General features: G+C 39.8%; 1 protein-coding gene across 1 annotated transcript in view; it reads right to left on the bottom strand.

The window, feature by feature from the left end:
* Positions 1-26,769, bottom strand: part of LOC126419846 (uncharacterized) — a 360,616-nt gene that overhangs the window by 102,475 nt on the left and 231,372 nt on the right. The window contains 6 exon segments of the mRNA XM_050087100.1: positions 5,861-5,983; positions 6,886-6,991; positions 8,374-8,534; positions 8,682-8,886; positions 9,191-9,279; positions 12,789-12,932. Of these exon segments, the coding sequence (XP_049943057.1) occupies positions 5,861-5,983; positions 6,886-6,991; positions 8,374-8,534; positions 8,682-8,886; positions 9,191-9,279; positions 12,789-12,932 (828 nt within the window).

The following is a 26,769-nucleotide window of genomic DNA, read 5'->3' as shown; positions in this document are numbered from 1 at the left end:
ATGCACGTCCGCATGTATCCCGTGCCACCCAACATGCTCTAGAAGGTGGAAGTCAACTACCCTGGCCAGCAAGATCTCCGGATCTGTCCCCCAATGAGCATGTTTGGGACTGGATGAAGCGTCATCTCACGCGGTCTGCACGTCCAGCACGAACGCTGGTCCAACTGAGGCGCCAGGTGGAAATGGCATGGCAAGCCTTTCCACAGGACTACATCCAGCATCTCTACGATCGTCTCCATGGGAGAATAGCAGCCTGCATTGCTGCGAAAGGTGGATATACACTGTACTAGTGCAGACATTGTGCATGCTCTGTTGCCTGTGTCTATGTGCCTGTGGTTCTGTCAGTGTGATCATGTGATGTATCTGACCCCAGGAATGTGTCAATAAAGTTTCCCCTTCCTGGGACAATGAATTCACGGTGTTCTTATTTCAATTTCCAGGAGTGTATTTGTTGCCATTAGACCCAACATTTTTCCACCATAAGTGGGTTCCTAATTACATGTTCTAGGCAGTTTTCAGAGAAAGCATTTAGTAAAGTTTCATAGGATGTCTTATGCCTACCACTAACAAAACTGTAATTTTTCCAATTAATTGTTGGTTGATTAAAGTCCCCATCGATGTTTCCAGTATAACTGGGGAACTTATGTACAAGTTAACTGAGGTTTTCTCTAAAGTTTTCAGTTACATCAGGAGATGAGTCTGGTGCGTGATAGAAGGATTCAGTTATTTTATGCCCAACACTGATATTGAGGCTTGGCCAAACAATCTCACACGCAGCTTCAATTTCTGTCTTGGTGGATTCGAGTTTCTTGTCTACAGCACCACCTCAATTTCCCATTTGCCTATCATTTCAATATATACTTAAATTTGTGCATGTGTGTGAACTTAACAACACTGATTGGTCAGGATAAAGTATAACATAGGATAAATAATAAGACAATATGACCATGTAAATAAATAAATACAAAAGAGTGTGGGAAGAAGACATGTCTAGCTATAGGAAAACGAGGAAAATAGTCCCGGTTTGCAATGGCATTAATTCAGCAACCAGGACAAATAAATACTGAAAACAAACACACACACACACACACACACACACACACACACACACACACACACACACACGAGAGAGAGAGAGAGAGAGAGAGAGAGAGAGAGAGAGATAAGAATTAATAATTAAGGCAAATTCTACCAGTACAAAGCATGCATCTACTGTACTGCACACTACATGCAAATTGAAACAATGAGTGAAGAAACCAACTGCAATAACTGCATTTATGCAAAGGCATTCACTACACGTAATTTCTTTTTTTTTTTTTTTCTTCTTTCTTTTCTTTTTTTTAGAAAGTGGTATTGAGAGTACAAATTAAATTCAGTATGTTTCCCATCGGAAAACAGCCTGCACTCTCACAGGGCAATAAGTCATATTCACACTTTTATCCCCCCATAGTAGTCTTTCCTTCTTCATGTAAACAGATGTAAAATCTGGCAGTAGTTAAATGTTAACCTATTTATCTTAATCCGTGAGTGCCACAACAAACCACATTGGCAGATAGCCACCTTTCAACACAGGTGATTTCTAAAATCAATCCACTGCCGATTGCCATACTTATCCAGTAGTTCCATTCTAAAGTTCAGTATAATCTCACGAGTACACCAATCTTTAGACAGTTTACTACAACCACAAATCTTATACTTCATTGTTACATGAAGTGCTTTCTAGTGAGACTTTTTTAGGAACCAGTTACAGATCATGTTGATCATTTAACAAACATTTCTCAAACAGTTCAACAGAAATTTTGTTGCTTGACAAATTCAAAGGACATTTTTGCACAATCTTTTCAACCACATACAGTCTCTTACAAAAATTGACAACATCCAGCTTTCAGTACAGCATGTGAATACAAGTGACAGCTGGTAGCAGTTCACTGTATTCCAAAACTGTCAGATCCAGTTTCAACAGTTTGATCTATGTCATTAGATTGAATCTGAGAATTTTATAGATATTTGTATTAGGCAGAGCTCTGATGTATAATCATTCTATCTTGGCAAGGTCACACTTTTGCTGAACTGTCTGTGCTACATATATTATTCAACTTACAAATAACTAAGTACTTCTAAGTTCAAATTTAAATCCACAGATGATCATCCTGTGATATTTAGCACTTCTAAGATGATACAAGTATCTCATATACAAGTACTTACTAACGGGTACGTATCACCTGACATTTACAAATTCAGGATGAATAGAGTACACCTACTAAACTACTGGTTGTTGCGAAGTCGTCATCTTTCAGAAAAATGTAAAATTTGGCTGTAACAATGTCAGTCTACAGCTCACATACTATAGGAAAGTGATATGAAACTGAATATCAAGACCCCCCATATCTATTCTCCAAACTCGAAGCATAATCTAACTTAGGGTAGAAAAAGTGAAGGAATAATACAGGGGGAAGTCATTATCTGAAATTAATAAGATGAAATGTAAAATTATGCAACATGACACACAACACAGTGAAATATCAATGTACCACCTTCAAGAGAATTAGAATGTTAAAACAATGGTTGCAAGAATGTGATGATAGTTATAAACTTTCATGCACTGCATAATTATTTGCTATTACCACCCCCCTTTCAAAGTAGTGCTGCTTGGCGATTCCTTTTAAAACTCCTCAGTATGACACTGCATAATACTGGGGAACATTTACCAATACGAAATAGTATCTGTTCTCTTCAAATAAATGCAATGTAACTGTACAGTGAAAGTAAGTTATAAATTAAATCTTTTACTCTATTTTACAGTATTCATTAAAATTAAGTACATGCCCTGATCTGCTAAAATATCTGCATGTAATACTGCTTCAAAGGGAATGTACCTAATGTTCAAAACAGATATAAATGTTCAGCTGCCTATATTCGATTCTCACAGCCACATGTTCTATATTCACAGTAACAAAGTAACTTTGGCAGCAAGCTTCATTGAAACTGGGGGAGGGGAGTTACACACCAAACTACATAATTCTCTACGTTTCAACAATACTAACACTAGAATAAAAAATTATAAGATACAAACAGACTCAGATTTCAATACTGAACTACTACTACTAGTACCAGTATCACAAAGACAAACTTCCTACCACAATGCATCTACTTCAAGTCTTGTTCATTTTAACTCACCGCCTATTGAGCCAGAATCAGCAACATGTGTTGGAGGAAACAGAGAATTGAAACACTGCATTAAAAATTTGCATTTAAACAGTATTACAAAAACATTCAGTAAGACAAGCATAGCAGCAACTCCATTTATTGTCTTATGCTATTTTCAACTTTCACCCAAATGAATATCATCAACATGTCTAAGAATATCAAGAAAGAGTTCCACTTACGGGACTAAATGTAGAGAAATACAGGGTGAGCACGAAGTCTTGCCTTGATTATAAAAATTTATAACACAGTAACTGTTTGACTTAATAAGTTACATTTTATGCTGTTACATAGGTTACTGTTACTCGTTGCTACTCACCATATAGCGGAGATGCTGAGTCGCGATAGGCACAATAAAAAGATTCACACAATAATAGCTTTCGGCCATGAAGGCCTTTGTCAGCAGTAGACACACGCACGCGCACGCGCACGCACACACACACACACACACACACCTGCAGTCTCAGAGAGCTGAAACTACACTGCGAGCAGCAGCACCAGTGCACGATGGGAGTGGCTACTGGATGTGGGTAAGGAGGAGGCTGGAGAGGGGAGGGGGAGGGATAGTATGGTGGGAGTGGTGGACAGTGAAGTGTTGCAGTTTAGACAGAGGGTAGAAGAGAAGGTGCGGAGGGGGGAAAGGGTAAGTAGCGGAAAGGAGAGAAATAACTGGTGTGACGAAGACTCTGTCCTTGATATAGCCCGAGAAAAAAAGTCAAGGGGCTTAATGACTGGAGAGCGGGGTGGCCAGGGTGTTGGACCGTTCCTTCCAATCCACCGATCCAGACATTACTCTCCTCTCCAGACATTACACCCCTTGACTTTTTTTTATGGGGCTATATCAAGGACACAGTCTTCGTCACACCAGTTCCTGACATCGATGAACTGAAGGCTAGGATACAAGCTGCTGTGAGTGCTGTGACAGAACACATGTTACGAAACACCTGCTAGGAACTGGAATACTAACTAACGTAAGTGGTCTTAAAAAAACAAACTAGTAACACTAACCTATGTAACAGCATGAAATCTATATTATGTCAAATGGTTATTCTGTAATGAATTGTTATAATCATGGCAAGACTTCGTGCTCACCCTGTACAACTCACTGGACCAAAGGTTACAAGCTTAACCAATTTCACCAATATAAGGATGAGAAGAGAAGAGAACTATTCTCCTTGATGATGAATATATAGATTTTTTTCTGTCTCCTATTTCGTGGAAACAGCAGATAAACACACATTCATCCTTGCTCTGTCATTTTCACAGGAAGAATATGAATGTGTAAAAATTGAGTTACATGTTTGTACAGAAATGTGCTAACAAGGCAGAGACCAAGGAAATTTTGGTAAATTTAGTCATGAACAACTATGTCAAATGCGGTACCGACTTATATAAGAGGTGTTTACAAATATTCAAATATGTTACAGGAAGCTGAATCTGATTATTGACTTGCACCATCCTGTCTCACAGCAGCATCTTTTCACTTCCAATGCCAGCTTCTTGCAAAACTTGTGACAAAAGTAAATCTCATTTAAAATACCCCATCAGTGACAAGATGCTTAGAATCTGGGCTGAAGCTTAGGTAACACAATGATGGAAAAGGTAAATTCCATGTCCGTTTCAATGGAACGCTTCCAACATTTTAAAAAAAAGTTCATTGTTTTTATCAATGATTCATCTCCTTAATACAGTTTCCACTGTAAGTACCTATTTATTGTGTTGTTTGGACATCATCTGAATGAAACAGGCCAAGCATTTGTACAGGCTGAACAAAAAACAGACTTGCAAAAACTGTATTGCATACCAATGAATTTTATGTAACAAATTGCATTCAGTTATTGAAACTAATATAAATTTAATTATATTATCCACATTTGTATCTCCAGAGCTAGAAAAAATGTAAAATTTCACAATATCAAGCATTTCGCATACACTCATCCAAGATCACAGTGGAAATTTGATGCATTATTGTCACTAGACCTCTTTTTATACTATACATCAACTAATGGTGAAAAATCCTCTACAAGTCACAAATTAAAAACTATCTGCTCACATTGTCATTCCAAAAACAGCAAAATCTAATGATGGATATGCCACATCTTACTAGAAATTGTTGACCCCAACCTATTCAGTGAAATCCATTATATAAAATACCTTGGCACTGTAGATGAGGATTAACATGCCATTTATCCACACAATTTCAAGAACAGTGTTTAATTTTCAACCATGCAAGTCATGTGATCAACAGATCAAATTCAGCTTCTTGCCATCACATCTACGCCAGCAAATTTATGTCCTCAGCCCTTGTTAGTACTCTATATTCAACACTAATAAAGGATATGTTCAACTCACATTTCAACCAACAATACTTGCTAGGCTGGTTAGAGGATCATATTCAAATCTTGATGGCCAATTAATAACTATTCATCAATGCCCTATGGGGATACTCCTTTACGTTTGTGGGAGCTAAAGAAAATTGCATTAATATTGAGATAACTATTTAATCAGTATCAATTAACTGTGCAGCCAATTATTTCTCTGTCGTAGTGTATCACATGCATCACGTAGTAGGGCCTACTGACAGGTTTCACATCATAGAATGTTGTTATGATTATGATGCACAGAACAGACAAAAAAGTAAAGCAAATTATTTTACCTGTTCTTTGAGCCACAATGAGTGTGGCCGACTGAGTGCAATCTGTCTCTTGAGTTCAACATCCTGAATGATTGTCTTCTCCTTTGTGTCCACAAGCAGCATCCGGCCTGGCTTTAGTCGACTCTGCATAGTAAGAAAGATACTTCAGACCCATCTATCTTTATAATATTAAGGTGGGGGGGGGGGGGGGGGGAGAGAGAGAGAGAGAGAGAGAGAGAGAGAGAGAGAGAGAGAGAGAACATACAATATATAGTTATTTAAACTAATACTGACAAGAGATTGATTTTTCAAAATATCAGTCAAAGACAAGGAACATAGTAAGTGTTGAATTTCTTGGTCTACTTTGCACTACTGAAAATACCAAGTAACGTCAGAGTAAGGAAGCATGCTACTTTTTAATACATACCTCTATTTTAGTATCACATTTTTATTTCACTCAAACAAGAGAAAAAGAAAATCATCAAAAACCTTATACAAGGAAATGTACACACACACACACACACACACACACACACACACACACACACACACACAAAGTAAGTATTCTTTATATTCCCTATATAGAACTGATTTCTGCTTTTTGATGGCACAATTTTCTGTGTTACTTACCTCACTTTTCCTACTTGGTTATTTAAATTTATTTCTGTTATCTCCTTTTCTCCAGGTTTTCCTGATATGTAAGATATGTAATACTGCCTTCCACCTAAGAACTAAGTAGACTGTTTCAAAAGATAACATAAAATATACTCTTCCAATTCAAAAATGAAATTCTTTCATCAGTACCATCACTGCCATTAAGTAGAGCCCTGCTTCAGCTTTTCTGCTTCAAAAAACATGGCCACAAAGCATTTGCTTTCTGCAGTCTTACTGCTCTCAACTCATGGCAAGTGACAGACTTCTTTCTATTCTCTTCTATCAAATGACAATATATGTAACATTTCTCCTTCTGTATTATTTTGATGACACTCAACCTCTGCCTCCCGAGATGGATGGGGTCTACTCGTGTATTATCAAATGTTTCTTACCTTAAGGAGGACATCTGCAGGATCAACATCATATACTCCAACCTCAGATGCCATGACCATCATGTTATCCTTTAGTACATAGAAACGTGATGGACGAAGACCATTCCTAACAAACAATAGATGTAAACACGTTTGATAAGAGGGAAAAAACTGTTGAAGATTATTTCTAGTCAGTAAATTATTTTATTTCTTCTGTTACAAAGAAAAGTGTAAGTATGTGTTGACTTTCCAGCTTGATGTGTTAAGTGGTGTACATCTGAAGTTCACAGCAACACATTTATATGTCATATGTATGTCATTACACAAATCTTTTTGTTTTCATTTTTCCCATCACAGTGTGTAGTACAAATCGTATTAGAGCTACTGTAATTAAGAAGTGTATGTTGTTCAGAGTGTGTTTCAAGTTTTAATACATTAAATGTTTTCTGTATTCTGATTGAAAGTTACGGTAAGAAGAAATTTATTTTTAATATTTAGGGTGAACACTGTGCATTCCGCAAAGGAGAAAAACTTGAATCTGTTAAACAAAATGTGATAATAAGCAAACTATCAAGTGAATTCACTTCGCCTTCGGACACAATCAGAAACTTTAGCTGTGGAGTCTTCAAAATTAGATTTCTTTCAGTTTTCCACAACTGAAAAAAACAAGTAAGAGTAATGTGTGCTACTGGCTGTAGTCCCCCAATAATTATTACCAGGCTTGCAGCTGATTTCATGGAAACACTGTCCTCCACAATTTCTTACAAGAATAATGTAAACCACAATCTAAATTCTCCATAGATGCACCATCAGAAGAATAATGACGATGTTCGAAATTCCCTAAATGCATGACAGATACCTAGACTATTATAGGGGATTCTAAACACCTCGCACCGAAATATTTCACCACTGGAGAATAACAGTCAAGATGTTTCACCCACAGCAACACTATTCTGTTGACCATAATTTTCCATGTCTTAGGTCACAGTTAAATGACTCCTCAGTCAGTGATGCAAATTATGTATGTGCACTATTCATTGGTCAGCTCTTCAATCTGGCCACCAAATTTAACCCAATCATCAATGAGAAAGCAATTTCATAAATTCTGGTTCATTTTCATCTCATTTCATACTTGTTAACAATGATGAAATGTCTTTCAATACACTGACCAGTAACACATTTTCTGCTTTCTTGGATGATCATTTTCTCCTCTTATAGGATGTCCTCTTTAGCTCTTTGCATTCATTTTATCATAACAAACAAGTTCATCTTCAGCACTCAATAAGGAGTAATGTCTACACTCATGGTGTTCCAGCCAGCAATGTCATACAACTCTTTCTTTTCTTCCCTGTAATGTCTGTGGAACAGCCTGGTCATTTCTCCATGACCACCTTATCTTTGTTTAACAGACAGCTGTTCTGAAAGTGTATCTCCTCTTTTAATAACACGAACAAATGTTGGTGTAACTGGAACTGTTAAGAATTATAGTGTCACTAAAAACATGCTTACCGGTCAAGTATAGCACCAACATATCTGCCATCAGTGAATGTAAGCAGAGCAGGACCATCCCAAGGCTCCATGGCACATGCAGACCAGTGGTAAAAGTCCCTCTTCTCTTGTGGCATTGTCATATCATTTTGCCACGCTTCAGGGACCATTGTCATAACGGCCTAAAATAGCCACAGAAAGTTTAATGGAATTATACAAACAAAAGCACTTGGAACTAAAAGCTCATTTCTATTTTCCATATATGGCTACAAAAATATTCTGATGAATTGTGTGAACTATATGACAACCAGAAAATTAACTTTATTAACCTCTGGTAGTGGTCTGTTCCCAGCCATTACAAGAAATTCTAGAACACAATCAACAGCACCAGAATCTGAAAGATTTGGCTCAACAACTGGGTACAGTTTCTTGAGATCATCTCCAAAAATGTCACTCTTCATAACACCTTCACGGGCTTTCATCAGGTTAACATTTCCTCTGAGTGTGTTTATTTCACCATTGTGTGCAAGATACCTACAGAAAAAATTTAAAGTTATTTTTAAAATAAAGCTCATCTATTTTAACCCAACAGATATTCAGCACAAATTTTCACTATAATCTTGACTATTTTACGCTACAGTGACTGTCAGTTGTATCATGTTTTATTACATGCACAAAAAATCATTTTTTCTTCTTGAACACTAGTTATTTACTTGTTTAACAAAACCTTCAGAGTATCAGTAAAATTAAGTATGCCTCTACTTTACAATGTGGTGCAAACAGAAAAAGTTATTTAAACAGTTGTCACATAGTTGGAGAAGAATAGCTGTTACTGTACCTGAGAGGGTGTGCTCTCTCCCAGCTGGGGAAAGTGTTGGTAGAGAAACGAGTATGAACTAGAGCGAGGTATGTGTCATAACTCGGATGCTGCAAAGAACAGAAAGCCAATTGTTTTATGTTATCTCTCACTATACACATGACAATATACACACACACAGGTCAGATAATGAGCCCCTAAATTATTTAGCTCCTTTCACACTTGCGTGATCACCTTGAAACTTCCTCCCACTCACGTTTAGTGTGTAGCAATAAATGTGTGTTGAACAACATGAAATGTGACTTAGAATACCATTAGTTATTATCTACAATAACAAATCCTGTAGCATTCTCCTTGAGACTGCAGCTGGATCATGAAGTCAACTTGACACACTATTGTTTCAGCAAGTTCTTGCAACAGCATTCTCACGTGAAGATGGCAGCCAGGTGACTTGTCAAGGTGATTTTGTAATCTGGCTGCAGACCCATGAAGAATGTTATCAGTTGTTATACCAGGTAAGCCTACATAGTTACAATAATTTCCATAAAGTTAACCACAAAACGCACAGAGAAAAACATACCAGTTACTCTTTACAATTACACCTATTGCAAAATGCATGGCCATTGTCATTATACAATAAATTAACCCTTATGGCCATAGTTATAGCAGCATTGAAAGGCTGAACAAAACACTGACCCAGTCCTTTTGTATCCGAGGTCACAAAATATGCAAGTGACACACAAATCTGTAACGTGCTGAAAAAATTTCTTCCCCTCTATCAGCTTGATAAAACCCACAAAATGTAATGCCTCTGAGTGCATAAACCGCAATAAAATTGAGTGTTCAAATTAAAATTTGCTATAAATCACACTCCACAACTTTCAAAGATTGCCTCATTTCATTTTGGCTCAAGAACTCAAATTACATTTCTGTAGCTGTTTTATCTTCACAGAGATCTTCGTAACATTAGGATTTTGACAGCAAGTAAAAAGTTCAACAAAACATTGCCTATCTGGAAATTATTTCCAATTATTCTGGAACATTTTCTACAAACAACAACAGCAGCAATTAGTAAACGGGACAGTATGTGAGCTGTATCTAATAGAATGTCTTTTCTACTAAAATGTGTAGCTGCGGCATTTTCAATTTTACCTGGCAATAAATTGAAAAAACAGTATTTCATGTAAAGAACCTTGCATCTACTTTCCTCACAACTGACCAGTGTTCATTTTATTAGAAATGATAGGCCCCTAAGTTGTATGTGGTCATTTTCATGAATTTCTTTCATTAGATTCTTTCTCATGAATAAAGTTTTTGTACAATTTCAATGCAAAATTTATTGTGACATTTATTTACTCCCCTCAACCCCATGTACTACTACTTTCTTAGTTTTGTAATTCCCTGAGACACTAAAATCACCCCCTACTCTATCTACGTTCTTTTTATACTCTAGTCAACACTTCTTTTGATACTATATTCAACACAAAACTCAGTCTGCAGTAGTCTTAAATTGTTTCTATCTTTTAAACACAATATAAATGTGAAAACTCTTAGTATCTTTCTGTTCTGTTCGGTGTCTATACCTGTGGACATTGCACATAGCTCAAACATTAAGACCGATACATACCTATAACTGCTATTTCAATCATTAAAGCATTTAAATGAAATTTTATATCTCCCTTCAGTTATTAGTCAACTACACGAACAACCAATATTCCATCACATATGTGCAGAGTGATCACAAAGCCCCATTACCCCCATTGTATTATGTAAAAGTTGTTGAATTATAGTGATTCTTCTGCTTCTCCCAGCGTGCTTCATGTCGAAACAGTTCACGGGTGAAATTGCCAGATGTCTGTGTCCAACGGGCACAATATTTCAGCAAAAGACCATGTTGCCACCATCAGGTGCACTAGTGAATTGACTGATGGGAGGCCAGCACTACGTTTTTATCTCCTCCTCTCTCCTCCTGACTGGCCACGCAATTGGCCATCCGTGCCCAGGATCCCCAACCTCACTGCTCCCACTGACGCAGTGTTCTATTCAAGGTTCATGTCCAGGAGCGAACATTGGAGGCACCTCTGTTGTTCCTCCACTACCACTCTCTCTGACAACAAAAGTCTCAAGAATTTAAATATCTGAGTGCGGTTTTCCAGAAGAATGGCTACAAGGAGTGGCAAATTCGAAGAACCATACATCCTACACGCTCTGTACAAACAGTGGAACTAGAAGAGGATTCTCAGAGAGATGCGGCCATTGCATTAATTCCTTTATCTGGCAAGTTATCTGGCAAGATAGGATGAATTCTTCAGGAACACCAAGTGAAGATGGTCTTCTGCTCACTTGCCAAAACGCAGGCACTATTTGGTAGTGTGAAAGACGAACTTTGACTATGTAAATTGAGGGTCTATCGCATGCCCTGCCAATGTGGTAATATTTACACACGTAAGATGGTGCATACTTTCAAAGATCATTGCTGATAACACCAACACCATACCAGATCGCAGCACCCTAACTAGTTGGCAGTCACAGAACATTGCCCAATGGAACTGCATGGAATGGACTACAACCACACCAATGTTCAGACACAGATTTCAAAACTCTGGGACAGTGTCATTAAGGAATCTTGTGAGATTTGAGTAAGGGAACCTCTCATGAATCATGACAGAGGGTACATTCTTAGCAAGGCACAGGACGCCACTATTAAAATAGTTAAGAAGAGGAATGAGGTACAAGACAACGAACTGACTTTGTGGCAGGCGGAGGAACAGCAGAGGTGCCACAAGCGTGTACACCTGTGCGTGAACCTTGGACAGAACACAGTGTCGGCAGGAGCAGTGGGGCTGGGGACACTGGCCACGGACGGCTGATGGAGTAGCCAATCAGAAGGAGAGGAGAAGGAGACAAGTGCGGCACCAATCTTCCCACAGTCAGTTCATCAGCGCACCTGATGATGTCTGTATGCAGGGCCTGAAGGTGGCGTAGTAAAACATTGAAACTGGTTGCCAAATAAAATACGGATGAAAACTGACAGCTGAAAGGTATTCAATTTGACATTCTCTATTGAATAGCCGAGTCCCACAACCATTTCTAAAAAGATGGATCTACAGAGACTATATTATGGCAACGTGGGTGTTTGCTGAAACACTGTGAGGTGCCACCCATTACAAGACAGTTAGTAAACTCAAGGATGCTGCTCAACATGCACTACTGCCGTCACACCAGCAATGTTGAGTAAAAGTACCCATCACAAAAGGAGGGGGGTCATACTCTGCTATGAAAATGACTGTGTACACACAGACACTCTCAAATAAATAATAGACAATAGTCACACGACCTCAAAGTTGTCTTCTGCCGTGATCTTACATTAATACAATGCAAGATCTATGATTATGTGGACACGTTATTGGGGGTAATGCGACTTTTTGATCACTCTTTACTTCAAATAATCAGTTGTCTCAACATGTGTGCTTTAACACTTTATGTAATTTCATTTTAACTGAAAGTTAAAAGCTTGAAATGAAAAGCTTGAAATGTCCAGCAATTAATTTTGGTACAGCAGAAAATTGTAAATGTGAAAAAAGTACCGTTGTCCAGCAATATTTTTTTTTATACGTACGTTTAGGTCCTTGAAGTATGTCCACAACTGATCAGCAGTCAGCTGACCTTTGTAGATGACAACACTGAGTGACAAGGAACAAATGTAGAATCTACTTCCCGGTTTCGGAATAGTGTGTGTGGCCCTCTTGCGTAGAACGAACACCTGGAACAGAATATTTATTAGTGTCTTGAACATTATGATAACAATTTATATCGCCTCAAACAAAAAACACAATTACTATTATAGAAGTATATTACCTCAGAGTTAATTCTGTGTTCCTTTCAAAAAATGCATATAGAATATAATGCAAAATTTATCATTTTTATTATAAACACGACTAATAAAGAATTATACAGTATGCTTCACTACTTTTGACTCAAGTGCAGTCACAAACCTAACAGTGAAATACCTAGACATTTAAATTGTGTGCCACATTGGGTGTTGAACCTGGATCTTTGATTTGGGAAGAGATGGTCTTTCCAACTGAGTTATCCACACAACTCCTAACTTGCCTCAGGTTTCAGTTTGAGTGTACATGCCTCCTACTTTCCACGATTCATTCTCTTGAGGAAGGTCTCTAATTACATAGTGACCAATGTCACTTTTTCAAATTTACTTATAATAATTATAAAAAAATTAAAAAGGAACTGCTGTGAAGGTCATATCATACCAATAGATGTCCTGAAGATGCTTGTGTAAGAAATCCTCATAATACGAATTACTGTCCTTTTTTACATTTTACTATACACAATAACGAATAGGTCACTCCAAAAATGAAAGCCTCAAAAAATCATTCGTGCATGCAAGAAAAATATGTTTATTTATTGATTCACCGGTTCCTCTTTTTGGCAATTATTTCTTATATGCTGAAAAAAGATACTAATCAACAAGTGCATCAACTCTGGAAGAATACCAGTAAAATTGCAAACTGCTACTCTTCAAAAAAGAATGATAGGGAAAACGTGGAAAACTATTGTCCATTCAGTTTGCTGTCACATCTTTAGAAACTCCCGACACAAACTGCAACAAACTGCCTCACAAAAGAACTGGATTCCTGTCAATCAGTTGAGCGAGCTGGATTTGGGAAAGGTTTTTTGACTATGTATCACTTTCAGACTAATTACCTCCTCCTTGAGAAAATAACAGAGTATAACATCAAGATTCATCTGGCCTTTATAAATTATCAAAAAAGCTTTCGACTCTGTGGAGGTCTGGACACTCATGAAGGCCCCTGAAAATGCTAGGAAAAATTCATTGTGAGTTGTGTGTGTGTGTGTGTGTGTGTGTGTGTGTGTGTGTGTGTGTGTGTGTACGTGCGCATGCGCAAGCAACAACGACAGCCACAGTGGATGAAGGCTTTATAACCAGTGAGATCCCAGTCGGCAAAGAAGTTCATGGAGGCGACAGAATTGCTCCGAAACTGTTCAACCTTGCATTGGAAGACATATTGAAATCAATAGACCGGAAAAACAGGGGAATAAAAGTCAGTAATTCATATCTGAACACTCTGCATTTTGCCAACGATGATGTTCTACTACAAACTTCTTTGAAGAATGAATTTACTGAGTATGTTTTATGCCATGATTGGTCTCCTTAGCCACTGGGAGTACAGCGGTAAGTTGAGCTGAAATACTCATTCTATGCCAGAAAAAGCTGTACATGCTCTGAACTGAGCTGCAACCAATAACAACAATGACTTTATACAAGATCTTCATTTATCATTTTTTACTGAATAAATGTTTTGCTTGATTTGGAAACATGAACAGAAATTAATTCCACTGGACCACAGGAAACATAAGTGGTGTTTGACCACAAATGTTGGTGATTGGCGATGGAAATCGGGTATTTGGCTTGTCTCCCAGTTTCTCTGAACAGAAAACATGGGGCACAGCACATGAATGGCCGGGCACTTAACTGTAAGCTGATATAAAGCTTCTCTTTTTCCTTAGCGACACAGTTATTTATTATAATCTGAAATATGTTAGCCAAAGTGATGCAGTTTCGTTCTCATTTTCCACATCCATACCAATGTTCACATTAATACACATGTTCTGCTGCATACTAATGTCTGCGTTGTCTGCATGTACTCCCATTAACATTGACCATTAGCATGCAGGACAGTCATGTTGCTAGGATCTCATAAAGAGAGAAAACTGACAATTCTCAAAGGGCTTGTAAGAAATACAGAAAAGGTAAAAGGCGGAATGTAAACACTGGTAATTCTAGTAAAATTTGGTGGAAGCAATTTAAGCCAACTCATCTGAAACAAGCTCGGCAAATTATATTCAAGAGAAGAGTACCACAGAAATATGAAGAAAGGTGGTGTCACAGTTAAATTCTGCTTAGTTTCCAAGTGGAAAAATGTCACCCTCTACCTTCCCATCAAATTTCTTACAATTTGCTCTCCATGATTCAATGACAACCATCTTGTAGTGGCTGCCACTGCAGTTGGATAAGCATCTCCTTGATGCTATCTCACTGGCTAAGCAAATCTGTGATGTAATTCCCCATGGAACTTTCCAATCACATTGAATATTAATGACATTACACTGATGATGTTATCTATTATGAAGTACTGTCTGAAAGAAGCTGCATAAACATGCAATCAGATCTTGATACGATTTCAAAATGGTACAAAGATTGGCAACTTGCTTTACATCTTCAGAAATGTAAAATTGTGCGCTTCATGAAACAAGAACAAAACTTAGTATCCTATAACTGTTATATCAGTGAGTCACAGTTAGAATCTGCAATCTCTTGCAAAAGAGTGGGTGTAACACTTTGCAGGGATATAAACTGAAATGATTACATATGCTCAATCATGCATAAAGCAGGTGGTAGGCTTCGATTTGTTGGTAGAAAAAAGAGACTGCTTAAAAATCACTTGTGCAACCCACTGCAGTATGCTCTAGCGTATGGGACCAATATCAAATAAGACTAATATGGGATATGAACATATACAGAGAAGGGCAGTACAAATGGCCTTAGGTTTGTTTCAATCACGGAAGAGTGTCGCAGAGATGTTGAAGAAACTTAACTGGCAGACTCGCGAGGATTGATGTAAAGTATCCTGAGAAAGCCTACTTACAAAGTTCCCAGAACTGGCTTTAAATGACAACTCTGGAAGTTTACTACAACCCCTCTATGTACAGCTCACAAAGGGATCATGGGTAGAAAATTAGATTAAATGCCTCTGTGCATGCTGTAATCAATCAATCATTCATCCACACTACATATTTGAACAGAACAGTAAGAAATCCTAATAACTGGTACAACAGGACGTGCCCTCTGCAATGCACTTCACAGTAGTTCAAATCTGTAGGTTAACTTAATTCTACCTTGCAGTGATTCCAAACTGAAGATTATTAGTTCATTCTAGTCAAATGACGCGTTTCCAAGCTACTTTTTTCCACTGGTGAATTGTATTTCCTGGCACCTGGCTTTCCTACAGATAGTTTACATGATCATACCATTCAAAATTGTCCTCTAAGCATACCGTAACCCTCACATATTTTATGGCTGTGCCAGATTTCAATCATACTTCAGAGATAGCGCAAAAAGCAATAACATTATTTTGTCCAACATAGGATGTCCATAAGTGTCATAATCAATTTTATTAAATTAAAGCTCCAGTTGCACATGTAATTGGGGCTGCCATATCATAAAAACTGATAATGGGTCCTCCAATCTCTCTCTCTCTCTCTCTCTCTCTCTCTCTCTCTCTCTCTCTCTCTCTCTCTCTCTCTGCAGGGGGGAGTGGGGGGGGGGGGCACACACATTTTCATTAATCTCTATTTTCATAGGAAATGAATTTACTATTATGTTCCCCAAGTGACACAAACATGCATGGTACGATTTCCCCTAAGATGTGTTGTACAGAACTTCTGACTTTTTCCAGTGATCTTCCATTTTTCGGCCGTCACCTTAAAGTTCTTACTGACAGTTACAGATGGACAACTCACACTCTCATACACAGCTCGGGCAGGGCTGCACGATGATGCAACAGTTACATAAATGCAACACACTGAGATATTAAGTACAGGGCTATTACAAATGATTGAAGCGATTTCATAAATTCACTGTAGCTCCATTCATTGACATATGGTCACGACACACTACAGATATGTAGAAAAACTCAAAGTTTTGTTCGGCTGAAGCCGCACTTCAAGTTTCTACCACCAGACCGCTCGAGAGCGCAGTGAGACAGAATGGCGACAGGAGCCGAGAAAGCGTATGTCGTGCTTGAAATGCACTCACATCAGTCAGTCATAACAGTGCAACGACACTTCAGGACGAAGTTCAACAAAGATCCACCAACTGCTAACTCCATTCGGCGATGGTATGCGCAGTTTAAAGCTTCTGGATGCCTCTGTAAGGGGAAATCAACGGGTCGGTCTGCAGTGACCGAAGAAACGGTTGAACGCGTGCGTGCAAGTTTCACGCGTAGCCCGCGGACATGCTGGAAAATTGGCTCATGCCACAACTGGAGATCGACAGCTCCGACTTCATCTTTCAACAGGATGGTGCTCCACCGCACTTCCATCATGATGTTCGGCATTTCTTAAACAGGAAATTGGAAAACCGATGGATCTGTAATGGTGGAGATCATGATCAGCAATTCATGTCATGGCCTCCACGCTCTCCCGACTTAACCCCATGCGATTTCTTTCTGTGGGGTTATGTGAAAGATTCAGTGTTTAAACCTCCTCTACCAAGAAACGTGCCAGAACTGCGAGCTCGCATCAACGATGCTTTCGAACTCATTGATGGGGACATGCTGCGCCGAGTGAGGGAGGAACTTGATTATCGGCTTGATGTCTGCCGAATCACTAAAGGGGCACATATCGAACATTTGTGAATGCCTAAAAAACTTTTTGAGTTTTTGTATGTGTGTGCAAAGCATTGTGAAAATATCTCAAATAATAAAGTTATTGTAGAGCTGTGAAATCGCTTCAATCATTTGTAATAACCCTGTATTTTAAAATTGTGATTTATGAAACTCAATAAAATGCAATTTCGATGCTGGGTTAAAAGCGCTGAATTCTCGGTGATTTTATGAAATACCCCGATTTTTCCAGGTAAAATGCAATTCCTTGAGAATCCCAGGTTTTCCGGAAGAATCGCAATCGTACGACAGCTGTAGATTCGAGCAGTGAAACAGTGTAAATTTGACGATCTTCGATTGCGGTCTAATTTAGTCCAAGCTGCCATAACAATAATTATTAAATTATAACTACCGTATGCACTTGCTCATAGTTACAAGACAGTGTTGCCGTGACAAGGAAATTGTGAGTGTAGTGATTGGTTATCCTGATATAGCCTATCGTGTGAAGAAAATGGGGTGAGAACGTAGGCAGTACGCAGCTATTGCACGGTGGAAACATCGGCACGTGTACAGTGTGTAAACTTTTAGATTGCAGACCTCTCCCTAGTCCTGAATCGGTAGATTCTACCACTTCTACCGGGTAGAAGTCGGTAAACGTCGGGAGGCTTCGATAGGCACGAAGTTTCGACTGCTGCCAACATTTCGTAGCTGACTGTGTTTTACAAGGTAGCCATTGTCGTCGGCTTCGTTATCGTTTTGCGCTGTACTGTTCTGCGTGTTTTTATTGTGCAGTTGTGCTAAACATTATCAAAATGAGTGAAGAGGCAGTTGCTGGCCCATCTCGGGAGTCGCCAATAACCCCTACCGGTAGGCCTACGGTTAGAAGGAAACCAGTATTACATAGCGATGCTCGCAAAATTATCGGATAAATGGTTTGTGAGCGCATAGTAGGCAAACACACACAAAATATATATATATATATATATATATATATATATATATATATATATATATATATATATATAAAACAAAGATTAGGTGACTTACCGAACAAAAGCGCTGGCAGGTCGATAGACACACAAACACAAACATACACACAAAATTCAAGCTTTCGCAACAAACTGTTGCCTCATCAGGAAAGAGGGAAGGAGAGGGGAAGACGAAAGGAAGTGGGTTTTAAAGGAGAGGGTAAGGAGTCATTCCAATCCCGGGAGCGGAAAGACTTACCTTAGGGGGAAAAAAGGACAGGTATACACTCGCACACACGCACATATCCATCCACACATACAGACACAAGCAGACATATTTAAAGACAAAGAGATTGGGCAGAGATGTCAGTCGAGGCAGAAGTGTAGAGGCAAAGAAGTTGTTGAAAGACAGGTGAGGTATGAGTGGCGGCAACTTGAAATTAGCGGAGATTGAGGCCTGGCGGATGACGAGAAGAGAGGATATACTGAAGGGCAAGTTCCCATCTCCGGAGTTCGGATAGGTTGGTGTTGGTGGGAAGTATCCAGATAACCCGGACGGTGTAACACTGTGCCAAGATGTGCTGGCCGTGCACCAAGGCATGTTTAGCCACAGGGTGATCCTCATTACCAACACACATCAAACGGTCCCTTCCCTACAGCCTAGGTCTTCGTGGCAAACGAATCTGCTCCAGTCCGGAATCCCTGAATCATTACACCAACAACCTGAAAACAGCTTTCGCATCCCGCAACTACCCTCCCGACCTGGTACAGAAGCAAATAACCAGAGCCACTTCCTCGTCCCCTCAAACCCAGAATCCCCCACAGAAGAACCACAAAAGTGCCCCACTTGTGACAGGATACTTTCCGGGACTGGACCAGACTCTGAATGTGGCTCTCCAGCAGGGATACGACTTCCTCAAATCCTGCCCTGAAATGAGATCCATCCTTCATGAAATCCTCCCCACTCCGCCAAGAGTGTCTTTCCGCCGTCCACCTAACCTTCGTAACCTGTTAGTTCATCCCTATGAAATCCCCAAACCACCTTCCCTACCCTCTGGCTCCTATCCTTGTAACCGCCCCCGATGCAAAACCTGTCCCATGCACCCTCCCACCACCACCTACTCCAGTCCTGTAACCCGGAAGGTGTACACGATCAAAGGCAGAGCCACGTGTGAAAGCACCCACGTGATTTACCAACTGACCTGCCTACACTGTGACGCATTCTATGTGGGAATGACCAGCAACAAACTGTCCATTCGCATGAATGGACACAGGCAGACAGTGTTTGTTGGTAATGAGGATCACCCTGTGGCTAAACATGCCTTGGTGCACGGCCAGCACATCTTGGCACAGTGTTACACCGTCCGGGTTATCTGGATACTTCCCACCAACACCAACCTATCCGAACTCCAGAGATGGGAACTTGCCCTTCAGTATATCCTCTCTTCTCGTCATCCGCCAGGCCTCAATCTCCGCTAATTTCAAGTTGCCGCCACTCATACCTCACCTGTCTTTCAACAACTTCTTTGCCTCTACACTTCTGCCTCGACTGACATCTCTGCCCAATCTCTTTGTCTTTAAATATGTCTGCTTGTGTCTGTATGTGTGGATGGATATGTGCGTGTGTGCGAGTGTATACCTGTCCTTTTTTCCCCCTAAGGTAAGTCTTTCCGCTCCCGGGATTGGAATGACTCCTTACCCTCTCCTTTAAAACCCACTTCCTTTCGTCTTCCCCTCTCCTTCCCTCTTTCCTGATGAGGCAACAGTTTGTTGCGAAAGCTTGAATTTTGTGTGTATGTTTGTGTTTGTGTGTCTATCGACCTGCCAGCGCTTTTGTTCGGTAAGTCACCTAATCTTTGTTTTTATATATAATTTTTCCCACGTGGAATGTTTCCTTCCATTATATATATATATATATATATATATATATATATATATATATATAAGAATGGGTAGCTCTGAGGGATGAAGTAGTGAAGGCAGCAGACGATCAAGTAGGTAAAAAGACGAGGGCGAATAGAAATCCTTGGGTAACAGAAGAAATATTGAATTTAATTGATGAAAGGAGAAAAAATAAAAATGCAGTAAATGAAGCAGGCAAAAAGGAATACATACGTCTCAAATATGAGATCGACAGGAAGTGCAAAATGGCTAAGCAGGGATGGCTAGAGGACAAATGTAAGGATGTAGAGGCTTGTCTCACTAGGGGTAAGATAGATACTGCCTACAGGAAAATTAAAGAGACCTTTGGAGAGAAGAGAACCACTTGTATGAATATCAAGAGCTCAGATGGCAACCCAGTTCTAAGCAAAGAAGGGAAGGCAGAAAGGTGGAAGGAGTATATAAAGGGTCTATACAAGGGCGATGTACTTGAGGACAATATTATGGAAATGGAAGAGGATGTAGATGGAGACGAAATGGGAGATAAGATACTGCGTGAAGAGTTTGACAGAGCACTGAAAGACCTGAGTCGAAACAAGGGCCCCGGAGTAGACAACATTCCATTAGAACTACTGATGGCCTCGGGAGAGCCAGTCATGACAAAACTCTACCATCTGGTGAGCACGATGTATGAGACAGGCGAAATACCCTCAGACTTCAAGAAGAATATAATAATTCCAATCCCAAAGAAATCAGGTGTTGACAGATGTGAAAATTACCGAACTATCAGTTTAATAAGTCACAGCTGCAAAATACTAACGCGAATTATTTACAGACGAATGTCAAAACTGGTAGAAGCCGACCTCGGGGAAGATCAGTTTGGATTCCGTAGAAATGTTGGAACACGTGAGGCAATACTGACCTTACGACTTATCTTAGAAGAAAGATTAAGAAAAGGCAAACCTACGTATCTAGCATTTGTAGACTTAGAGATAGCTTTTGACAATGTTGACTGGAATACCCTCTTTCAAATTCTGAAGATGGCAGGGGTAAAATACAGGTAGCGAAAGGCTATTTACAATTTGTACAGAAACCAGATGGCAGTTATAAGAGTCGAGGGGCATGAAAGGGAAGCAGTGGTTGGGAAAGGAGTGAGACAGGATTGTAGCCTCTCCCCAATGTTATTCAATCTGTATATTGAGCAAGCAGTAAAGAAAACAAAAGGAAAATTCGGAGTAGGTATTAAAATTCATGGAGAAGAATTAAAAACTTTGAGGTTCACCGATGACATTGTAATTCTGTCAGAGACAGCAAAGGACTTGGAAGAGCAGTTGAACGGAATGGACAGTGTCTTGAAAGGAGGATATAAGATGAACATCAACAAAAGCAAAACGAGGATAATGGAATGTAGTCAAATTAAGTCGGGTGATGCTGAGGGAATTAGATTAGGAAATGAGACACTTAAAGTAGTAAAGGAGTTTTGCTATTTGGGGAGCAAAATAACTGATGATGGTCGAAGCAGAGAAGATACAAAATGTAGACTGGCAATGGCAAGGAAAGCGTTTCTCAAGAAGAGAAATTTGTTAACATCGAGTATAGATTTAAGTGTCAGGAAGTCGTTTCTGAAAGTATTTGTATGGAGTGTAGCCATGTATGGAAGTGAAACATGGACGATAACTAGTCTGGACAAGAAAAGAATAGAAGCTTTCGAAATGTGGTGCTACAGAAGAATGTTGAAGATAAGGTGAGTAGATCACGTAACTAATGAGGAGGTATTGAATAGGATTGGGGAGAAGAGAAGTTTGTGGCACAACTTGACTAGAAGAAGGGATCGGTTGGTAGGACATGTTCTGAGGCATCAAGGGATCACAAATTTAGCATTGGAGGGCACTGTGGAGGATAAAAATCGTAGAGGGAGACCAAGAGATGAATACACTAAGCGGATTCAGAAGGATGTAGGTTGCAGTAGGTACTGGGAGATGAAGAAGCTAGCACAGGATAGAGTAGCATGGAGAGCTGCATCAAACCAGTCTCAGGACTGAAGACCACAACAACAACATATATATATATATATATATATATATATATATATATATATATATTATTTTAATGCACATGACGATTTCAGGTTCGTTTACGAACAACATTTAAAGCGAGTTTTACTTCCAAGCCTTTCGTCTGCTTTCGTGTAAGCATGACGCGCAATTTGTAGTGCCAGCACTGCAACTGGCAGGCGTGCCTTGTCTCCTCCCCCCCCCCCCCCCCCTTTACCCAATGGCTCCTTCCACCTCTCCCCGCACTCCCTTCAGAATAGGGATGGGCAAACTGAAACACGTAACTGTTTCGAAACAAATGAAACGTACAATGTGATGTTTCGAGGGGGCTCTGAGCACTATGGGACTTAACAGCTGTGGTCATCAGTCCCCTAGAACTTAGAACTACTTAAACCTAACTAACCTAAGGACATCACACACATCCACGCCCGAGGCAGGAGTCGAACCTGCGACCGTAGCAGTCGCACGGTTCCGGACTGCGCGCCTAGAACCGCGAGACCACCGCGACCGGCATAATGTTTCGATACGCTGTTTTGAAACAGTGAAACAGTTTGTGTTTTGTAATCTAATAAACCTAGACATTTTATCATCTTGAATGTCTACTGTATAGGTATGTCCATATAAACACAAATGAGGTGCGAGAGCGCTAATCATATCGCAGAAAGTATGAAACTATCACTTAGGCAAGACGCCTAAGTGATAGTTTCGTATTTCATGCAGCAAATGCGCTGCTTTCGTGTCGTGTGACTTTCATACTTTTCAATTGGCTGAGGACAGCCATAGCTGAAGACAGAAGAACCACCACGAACGAAACTAGAGGTGGGAGCGAACTGCAGAAACAACGGATATGGTACTGGGATTCCCACATTCCGCTAGTATGGGAATATACCCATCCTGCTAATTCCCATGCACACAAAGGGAATCATTGTGGATAATAGGCACAGTGACTATAGACTCACAAATAGTGCCAAATAATTCGAATAAATAACAAAATATAGCAGAAAAAATTTTGTCTTTCAAGGTGTTTCGAACCGTTACTATAAATTCACCATGCTTCCCAGGCCTTCCCGTTCACCATTACACTATCAGTGATATGTCAAACAGATTGCTTGCAATTATACCTACATTAAATTTATGTATATGTATAATAACTGTCACTCTACGCCTTTTTTTATTCAAAATGTTCTAGGCTTACTTGCGTTTCTTAATATGATTACTGTACTTGAACAGAGAAACGCATGTTATAAAAAAAGTGTAATTTAACTGAATGATTTTCACGTATTTATTATTTTGAATGTGAATAGTATGCGTTGTTTTATTGTTTGGTTAATGTTTATAAAGCAAATGTTACGCCATTTCGGAATAGGACAGTAACCTAAAAACGAAGCTTTATTTTCGGATATCTTAAGCTTCATGCTATTGCTTGTCAAAACGATTTCGACGCTCTTGAAAGTGTTTCACGAAGTGGTATGTTGTGTTTCAGTACCTGTGCCGAGCCCGAATCTCGTCCGACACAGAGCGGAATGAAACATCACTGTTTCGATACAATCAGTCCGTTCCAAGCACAGGTGGACTGAAACAGCCTTATTTTGAAACAACGATACAGTTTCTGTGTCTGGCTCGAGATCGAATCTGGTCCGGATATCCGAGACAGGGGCGGAATGAAACACCACTGTTTCGAAACAGTGAACCACAGCCGTTCCGAAACACTGAAACAGTTCCACGTATCGATACACTGTATCGAAACATAGAAACAGTGGCCAAGTCTACTTCACAACTCTGCCGTCTTACAGTTAACACACTGTACCGAACTGCTGAAATCCTGGAGGTGCTTTCGAAACTTGGCTGATTATTTTACTGTGCGTGACGGATGATGGTAACCAGAAATGAATGGAGTACTTCAACCGGTACAACCTAGTGTAGGCATACTTATCTTGCGATATAGCGTTTGTAAAATACGCAAGCTAACATTATGCAACAAAACACGTCTTTCCTTATCTACACTGCGGTAGCCGTCGCGCACTTTCCAGATTAAATTTGCTGTTAATGAAAGCCAGCAACAGAATACGTAAAGAGAAAAGATCAATGATGTGCGCATTATACAAAACAACATGGCAGTCTAAACATGTATCACCTTTACCTTCCAGTTTCTCTTAAGACATTTTAATGATTTCTGCCACATTAGTAGCTGCTTCCGTGGCATTACAACGCTTCGCGTAATTGAAGTAAGACGTTTGGTATTAAAACCGCCTCATCGAGGTCGCAACAACACAGCATGACGCATCTAGCGAGAACCAATCTTTGTCGTAATTCGTGTTACCCGTCATAGGTTTCGCGAATTGTTTTGCTATACCAATGTCATTTTTACCAGGAAAACTGAACCTGATATTCACATGTGATACATTTCACGGACGAAGCGATCTATGACAGCGTGGAAAACAATCTTATAGCTTCTCTGGGATTGCACAAGGACAATACTTCGAATAAACAGCATCTACAAATTGTTTAGCCTCGCTGCAAAGTATCTGGAATGAAAAATGGGATTTATATGCTTTTAATATTTTATGGACGCTGCGTTCATTAAACGGTTAACAGTTAAATGTCTACAATATTAGGAAGCCGTGACCTCCATATTCAATCAAATCAAGATGCTTGAACAACATATTTTACACGGCAGTTCTCGGCTGCCCGCTAGACATAAACAGTACATCCTGAACGTGCCTGATATCAAATCTGTGTTAACAATTATATCTGTGTCCCCGTTCTTTTCCAAAGACAATGATGATCTTTTCAAATGTCAACACAGACCGCAAAGACAGATTGGTCTAACATCAGGTGGCACTGTATGGAAAATTTGTTTTGTTGTGTATGAGAGTAAAGTCCACCAGTGCTTTGAATGGACAGAATTCTGTTCATACGCCTGCTGTCGTTTTTAAACAGTTGAGAGGTTCCTCAAAACTGTCTGGTTTCTGTCCTGATATGATGTTACATGGCGTCATTTTTTTGTACTGAGTTTAGCTAATAGATACTTATATTTAGTAACGGGTGATGTGTTGATCCTGCTGAACAATCGCCGCTTACGTAACATATTGACTCCCTTAGTCCTAGTGCTCCATCAAGCACGTTCGTAACGGCATATGAATTCGAAGTGTTCACCTAGAACTTACGAGTGTCACAGCGTGCTTGAAATGAGAGGCGTTATGGGTCAACGTAGCTTTCAGTTCAGGCCGGAGAGTACATAGAATTTGTGTGTGTGAACCGGTTATTCGTACTTCAGGGTATTTCTATTTGGAAATTGTAATCACATCGTCTTCTCGACATATGCTGCTTGTACATGGAGTCTTCAATAAACCAAAAATATATTTAAAAATGCTGACCTCTCCTTTCAAAGCAAAGTGTTCATCAAAATCACCGTCTTTGCAACTCAGAAAGTCTAAATCTCCAAAATTCACTATCTCACCAACTGCTGCTCCTCGCAGGCACGCGCAATATGTGCTCCTTTCAGGCCACGGGTGCCACGTCAGATTACGCAAGGAGCTAAGGAATGGCCACGAAGTCGCTCTTCCAATGACAAGACCACAAGACCGCAAGCATTCCAAGAGGGACGTTTCCCAGAACTTGGCTTCCACAAACTAGTCGCTGACGCTGTCGCTTACCGCTTCTTGACTTAAGTCGCTCCGGCGTGTTTGCGAAACTTAGCTTAAGGCACGAGCTATGGTATTCGTATGGCCAGCCGTTAAGTAGCGCGTTCCGGAAATAAGAGCTTGAGAATGCCTGAGCTAACAGATCGAACTGAATGAACTTCAAAAGATTTATTTCTTCAGCCACTGCATCTTGAGCCGTTTTCTCGTTTGCAAATATGCGTTATTTGTAAAATTTAAAATTATGCTGACCGTCGAGAAATGGGACAAAATGTCAGTTAACCAATGGATGACAATGTGCAAAACTGAGATCTGAAAAACTCCGCAGAATTACGACTGAACTGTCTGCGACCAGTGTCGAAAAGATTCTGTGAAGCCATCTTATAAGTCATTTATATTTATCGGGAACGTACTTCGAGGTAGTTGCATATCTGTTCTTATTGTGGAAATAGAGTTTCGCTCTGTTAGTGCTTATGAAGTGCAAGCTGATTTCTAAACAAGAATTATGTGTCTAACACTGGAGCCATCTACAAACTCTTCCAACCGTATCGCACGCTCCACTGCTCTGGCAGTTTTCGAAAACCGCTGCCAAGAAGCGAGCCTGTTCTGTTACGTAATCGACATGAAAAT

This window comes from Schistocerca serialis, chromosome 9, assembly GCF_023864345.2.
Source record: "Schistocerca serialis cubense isolate TAMUIC-IGC-003099 chromosome 9, iqSchSeri2.2, whole genome shotgun sequence".
Taxonomy (NCBI): domain Eukaryota; kingdom Metazoa; phylum Arthropoda; class Insecta; order Orthoptera; family Acrididae; genus Schistocerca; species Schistocerca serialis.
This window is presented reverse-complemented; position numbering and strand designations above follow the sequence as displayed.